This window comes from Leptonychotes weddellii, chromosome X (genome assembly GCF_054177405.1).
Source record: "Leptonychotes weddellii isolate Sample4059 chromosome X, ASM5417740v2, whole genome shotgun sequence".
NCBI classification, from domain to species: domain Eukaryota; kingdom Metazoa; phylum Chordata; class Mammalia; order Carnivora; family Phocidae; genus Leptonychotes; species Leptonychotes weddellii.
Window position 1 is genome coordinate 105,937,863 of NC_138385.1, and position 6,485 is coordinate 105,944,347.

General features: G+C 57.5%; 1 protein-coding gene and 1 long non-coding RNA gene across 7 annotated transcripts in view; one reads left to right on the top strand and one right to left on the bottom strand.

Moving 5' to 3' along the window:
- ASMTL (acetylserotonin O-methyltransferase like) overlaps nucleotides 1-6,485 on the top strand; it is a 67,595-nt gene extending 61,110 nt beyond the window's left edge. For all 6 annotated transcript variants that reach the window (XM_081809242.1, XM_081809240.1, XM_081809239.1 and 3 more), the window contains 2 exons: nucleotides 1,231-1,353; nucleotides 6,136-6,485. In XM_081809242.1, coding sequence (XP_081665368.1) covers nucleotides 1,231-1,353; nucleotides 6,136-6,356 — 344 coding nt within the window. In that variant the 3' untranslated portion in view covers nucleotides 6,357-6,485. The remainder of the gene's footprint in view (nucleotides 1-1,230; nucleotides 1,354-6,135) is intronic.
- LOC145717915 (uncharacterized) overlaps nucleotides 3,081-6,485 on the bottom strand; it is a 9,063-nt gene continuing 5,658 nt past the window's right edge. Inside the window, exon 2 of the long non-coding RNA XR_014141441.1 lies at nucleotides 3,081-3,277. This is a non-coding gene — a long non-coding RNA (uncharacterized LOC145717915). The remainder of the gene's footprint in view (nucleotides 3,278-6,485) is intronic.

The window sequence follows — 6,485 nt, forward strand, 5'->3', positions numbered from 1 at the left end:
GCAAACGTGTGTGATCTCGGTGAGCGTGCGTGCGTGTTGTCCGTGTGTGTGTGTGTCTGTGAATGCATGTGTTTGCATACGTGCATACCTGTGTGTGAGGTGTTTGTGTCTCTGTGCACGAGCGTGCAAACGTGTGTGATCTCGGTGAGCGTGCGTGCGTGTTGTCCGTGTGTGTGTGTCTGTGATTGCGTGTGTTTGCATACGTGCACACCTGTGTGTGAGGTGTTTGTGTCTCTGTGCACGAGCGTGCAAACGTGTGTGATCTCGGTGAGCGTGCGTGTGTGTTGTCCGTGTGTGTGTGTCTGTGAATGCGTGTGTTTGCATATGTGCATACCTGTGTGTGAGGTGTTTGTCTCTGTGCACGAGCGTGCAAATGTGTGCGGTCTCGGTGAGCGTGCGTGCGTGTTGTCATCCATGTGTGCACATGCCTGTTGTCTTTATGTACACGTGTGTCTTCTGTATGCATGGCAGCGTGCGCCTGTGTATACGTCTGTGTTTATGTACCCGTGTATGCATTTGCATGCGTGTTGTGTTGTCTGTGTGCACATAGACAAGGTGTGCTGAATGTGTGCATGGCATGCAAATGTATGTCTCTGCGTGGACATGCATGGGTGTGTTGTCTGTGTGAGTATCTCTGCACGTATGTGCATGTGCTTACATGTGTATGTAGTCTGGATGTGCGTGCAAATGTGTACGTGTCTCTGCGTGGATCTGTGCATCGTCTGTGTGCGTGTGCATGCGTATGAGTCTCTGTGCGTGCACGTGTGCATCTCTAAATCACGTCAACGGGAGCATGAGCAGCTACGTCAGTGGCATTGGAAGCGTCGTGGGGGGAGGGCCGGTGGGGACGTGGAATGGCAGACACGGGCGTCTCCAGGTGTCTACACCCGACCGAGGCCACAAACAGAAGTTACACGAAAGCCGGAGCAGGAAGGCCTTGAGTTAGACGTGAGGGAGAGCTTCCAGGGGGCAGCCCTAAATGTGGGAAAGAAACCCTTCCCGTCCTGAGTCTCGTGAACGCCGTGGCCCGGCCCCAGGGCAGACGTGCTGGTGGGCCCAGGGGTTCGGACTGGCATGTTTTGGGGCTCAGGACATGAGTCTCCCTCCCTACAAGCAGTCTTTCTTCTGCTCCAGCGGTTCTGGGGAGCAGCACCCCCCCGCCGTGTCTGTCAGGTGCAGGACCCGCTCCGGCGTCCCTGACGGGCTCCTGACACCGTGTGTTCACCCCAGGTGACTTTTTCAAGGACGGCCTACCGGAGGCAGAACTGTACATCCTTTCCAGAATTCTGCACGAGTGGCCGGACGACAAAGTGCACCAGTTGCTGAGCCGCATCTCGGGCAGCTGCAAGCCAGGTGAGACCGTGCCGCATCGGGTCCTTCTTGCAAACGTAAACACCGTTTTCATTTAAAAACAAACAATTTACAGAGAGACAGCCAAATTGCCCCCTGGGGACCGTTTACCGTCCCCCTGACCATGTGCTTGATCCACAGGAGGGTGGCAGGAGCTTTGGGAACATCTCACCTGAGTCCCGTCGTCCTGGACCCATAAAGCCAGGGACAGCGTCCGTGCTCTCGGGCCCCAAAGTCTCCTGCATGCTCCCCCGGCCCTGTCCCTCTGTGGACACAGGCTGTGGCCTCTCCGAGTGGTGTCCTGAGCCCTTCGTGTCCAAACCAATCGGGGCCGACGTGCCCATCAGGCCGCGGAGCGGGGCGCGCCCAGCCCCCGGGACCTCTTCCCGGGCCCTCAGGTCCCAGTGCCATAAAGCACAGCCCTCACTCCCGTGTCTTGTGCTCCTGGTGTCTTGCAAGGCATCTCCGTTGCCGCCTTGTGCACTTAGGGAACATAAACGATACAGCAATTCGCGGGTCCTTTTCTACACTGCGATGGGACTTTTGTCTTCCACTCCGCGGGTGCCGGGAGACGCCCCACGTGTTTGATCCCATTTCGCACACAAAGCAAAGCAAAGGTAAAGTGCAACGGAGTGTGTGTGTGTGTAGAGATAGAGAAAGAGAGAGACACAGATTTATGGCCAGGAATTGGCTCATGTGATTGTGTAGCCTGGGACATCCAAAGTCTGCAGGGTGGATCAGGCACCTGGACACCCAGCGACAAGCTGATGCTGAAGGTTTAGTGTGAAGACCGGCCGGAGGCAGAATTCCCTCTTCCTACAGGAGGTCAGTCTGTTTTTCTCTTGAGGCCTTCAACTGATTGGACGAGGCCCACCCACGCTACAGAGGGCCCCCTGCTTTACTCTGAATCTGCAGACCAAACCGCGAATCTCATCCAGAAGGAACCTTCCCAGGAACCCCGCAGAATGATGCTCGACCGCATATCTGGGCACTGTGGCCCGGCCGACATGACCCGTAAAATTAAGCATCATCGCGAGCCCCTCCCCTGCAGGGGTCTGATGCCCCGCAGAGCTGGGAAGGCCGTCTCTGGTTATCTGTGGCTCCCGGCTCAGACACAGGGCCCCGTGGAGGGCGCACAGGAACGTTTTATTCTGGACAAGAGTCGGCTGACATTTTTGATGCGTCCTGTCCGCCTCTTCCTCCAGGGCCCCCCTCCACGTGCCGGCCGCTCTGTGTCCCCCCCCCCAACTCCCATCCTCCAGAGAAAAGCCCCCTGTCCCCGGCTGACATGGGGGTTCTAGCTCCAAGAGCGCCAAGCCCCCACTCTTCACAGGTGAACAGGTATCTAGGCTTTGAAGACACACGTGGGGACCGTGGGACAGAGCATCAACAAACAGCCTCACAGAGGGCGGAGTCTGTCCGTCTGTGCACAGAGCGTGGCCACAGGAGCAAAGAATAAGAAGGTTCTTACAAATGAAGAATAAGGCAGAGACGGATTGGACCTACAGCCACGGCACGGAAAACCAGACGATTCAGGGTTCCAGCCAGGAGCCCTAACGCCCAACCCGCGGGGACCCAAGGCCCCAGGAGCCAGAAGCCGGGAAACCACCACATCCCATATAGGATACAAAGCTGACATTTGAGGATCCCGGGGACCCAGAGATGAGCGTGCATGGAAACTGAGTCACGCACCAGGAATGGGCATCAGAAACACATGGGGTCCCTCAAAATCAGCTTGAGGACAGCAGGGCCACAGTATATATTCAGCAGGGGGGGGGCTGGGTGGCTCAGTCCGCTGAGCATCCAACTCTTGATTTTGGCTCAGGTCATGATCTCAGGGTCGTGGATCGAGCGCCGAGTCAGGCTCTTGGTCAGCGTGGAGTCTGCTTGAGAGTCTCTCTCTGTCCCTCTCGCTCGCTTGCTCTCTCTAAAGTGAATAAATAAACTTAAAAAAAATGCAGCAGGGAAAGTGAACCCACAGATTCCCGAATTACCAGTTTACATGTGTAGACAGAAGTACTGTAGACATTTGTGGACTCAGTGAGCCTCCCACCCGCCCCCTGCCATTCCTAGGAGGCTCCTGGAGACATTCTGGAGTGAAGTGCACATGGACACCCAGGAACTGGGACACTAGGGTTCTCCCACTACGGGACAACATTGGGGGGCCCCAGGTGATGGCCCAGGCAGGGACGGGGGCGATGCGAGGCCTGTGGGCTGGACACGCAGAGACACGGACATAAGATGAGTTATGTCACATGCCGGAGGGTTTGGAAACAGTATCGCAACGTGTTGACAAATCTACCAGAGCATTTGGGAACATGTTAACAAGAGCTGCAGAGAAAATTAAGCAACTTCTTTTAAATGAGCAAATTTCAGGGCCAAGATAGCGTAGTTAAGGCATCCTTGTTGGTCCGTGTAGCAGGATGACTTGTTCAACCTTCCCTCCCCCACCCCAAATTCATGTCCACTTGGAACCTGTGAATGGGACCTTATTTGGAAATAGGGTCTTTGCAGATGTGAAGTGAAGGATCTGAGATGAGCTCATCCTGGATCAGGGTGGCCCTAAATCCGATGACTGGTGTGCTTGTAAGAGACACAAGAGGAGACACGGACACAGAGGAGAAGCCACGTGAGGACGGAGGCAGAGATGGGAGGGACATGGCCACGAGCCCAGGGACGCCTGGAGCCCCAGAAGCTGGAAGAGGCAGGAGGGACCCTCCCGGGGAGCCTCTGGAGGGAGCATGGTCCTGCCCCGCCTGGATCTCAGCGGCCCTGCCCCACCTGGATCTCAGTGGTTCTGCCCGCCTGGATGTCCGACTCTGGTCCCCACAGCTGGGAGAGAATAAGTAACCAGTCCGTGGTCATTTGTTGCCACAGGCCCAGGACACGCATGCTGTAAGTGAGAGGCGTGGTCATACCCATGTCACATGGGCTCACCACGAAGAATGTGGCCCTGGAAGACTCGTTTCTGCCTGTTTCTTCCCCACCGCATTCCCAAGCCCTGGAACAGAGCCCAGCCCAGAATGGATGTTCACAAAGCTGAGAATGAAAGAATCGTAAAACTGTAGTATCCCCTGGGGAGGAGACGGGGTTGGGGATTGAGCTCTGGGTGAATCCTCACCCGCCTGGGGAGACAATTAAGTTTCAAGGAGTATTTATACTGTAGAGGGAGTGGGGTGGGGGTGGGGTTGTGCACGGGGTCATTGAGGCTTCTCCCCCACTGGCTGGAACCGCTGGGTAAAGTTTCAGGAATGCTGCCCACCCGGCCATTCGTGCCAAGCTTGAAATTGGCCACGAGACACGTCCTTACAACACCGACCCTGGCAGCCGCTAGGAACCAGGGCTTCCCTCTACCCCCAGAGCTGGGAGTTCAGTGGTTAGCTGCACGAAGGGCAGAATGGGGGGGCGGGGGGAGCCTGGGGTCCGCAGGACAGAGCGGAAAGTGGGTGGTTTTAACCTAAGTCTTCTGGAGCCAGTGGTATTAATGGCTCGTATGTGTTACTTTGAAAAACACAAAGACTGATACACTACAGAGCGAGCATATATGCTCAGATCCCGGTTCTGTTAACTGCCTATTCACTGAAATGCCTGGAACCAGCAGAAGACGCACCAGAATTCTCCCAGTTGCCGTCACTGCTGTGGTGTTCCTGTCTCCCTTGCCCCTTGCCCCTTGTCCGTGGGTCTCAGTTTGAAGAACCACCACATAAAGCAAACATAACCTACTTCCGGGCTTCTTTCCATCCCAAGGGTGTTAGGTTCCCGAGGCTTGGTTTTTGCATCCTTTCTGAAAGCTTTTGAGGAAAATAGAGGCGCAGACAGACGTCTATAGGGGCGCACACACTTTGTTCTTGAAGCTCTCACGCTTTGTGCACCAGTAATCCAAGTGTTCCTGGAACTGGCGGGGCTGGTCCTAACCCTGCTCCAAAGCTCCCGGTTGCTTATGGGATTTCCAAAGTGAATGCGTGCTCCCTGATGGGATCTCGGGTCCCTACACCCAGAGTTCCTGACTTGTTTCCCCACGCGGTGAATCCATAGTGGAGCCTCGGGCTGTGTGCGCGTATGCTGGGCATCTGTCCAGAGTGGGCCCTGAGACTTCTCCCTGTTTTCTTCTCCCCTCCATGTCTTTCTGTCTCTGTGCCCCTCTGGTTCTGCTTCCCCAGCCTGGCGGGCACTGTCCTCAGCCTCCCCGCAAGTAGCCCCGACCTCCCGTCCCCCTCGAAACCAGCCGCCCCAACGGGCCTCCCCGCTGAATCTTGCGCACCACTCCAGCCCCCGCACAAGTAGCCCCGATCTCCTGTTCCCCCGGAAACCGGCCGCTGAGTCGTCTTGCGCACGACTCCGGCCTCCCCGCAAGTAGTCCCGACCTTCCGTCCCCCTCGAAACCGGTCGCCCCAACAGGCCTTCCCGCTGAATCTTGCGCACCATTCCAGCCTCCGCACAAGTAGCCCCGATCTCCTGTCTCCCTGGAAACCGGCCGCTGAGTCGTCTTGCGCACGACTCCGGCCTCCCGCAAGTAGTCCCGACCGCCCGTCTCCCTCGAAACCGGCCGCCCCAGCGGGGCTCCCCACTGAGTCTTGCGCACGACTCCGGCCTCCCCTCAAGTAGTCCCGACCTCCCGTCCCCCTCGAAACCGGCCACCCCAACGGGGCTCCCCGCTGAATCTTGCGCACCATTCCAGCCTCTGCACAAGTAGCCCCGACCTCCCGTCCCCCTCGAAACCGGCCGCCCCAGCGGGGGTCCACGCTGACTTTTGCGCATGACTGCAGCTGGCTGTGTTCTTCGCAGGCGGTGGCATCTTGGTGGCTGAGACAGTCCTGGAGGAGAAGCGACCAGCACGGGGCAGCCTGCCCGCGTCCTTGAACCTGCTGGTGCGGACCCAGGGGCGGGAGCGCAGCCTGCCCGAGTACCGCAGGCTGCTGGAGCAGCATGGCTTCTGGGACGTCCAGCTGGCGCACGCGGGAGACAGGCTGGACGTGGTCCTGGGCACCAGAGCCTCGCCACCCTGAGGCCCCCGGCATTACACGCTGCTATCCCAGGAGGCCCACGGGGGTCCCCGTCCCCAGTGTTGGCCGCCAGGTGCAACGATAACCGATAGCTCACCAACCGTGTAACCTAACAGATTAAAGCAGCAAAAC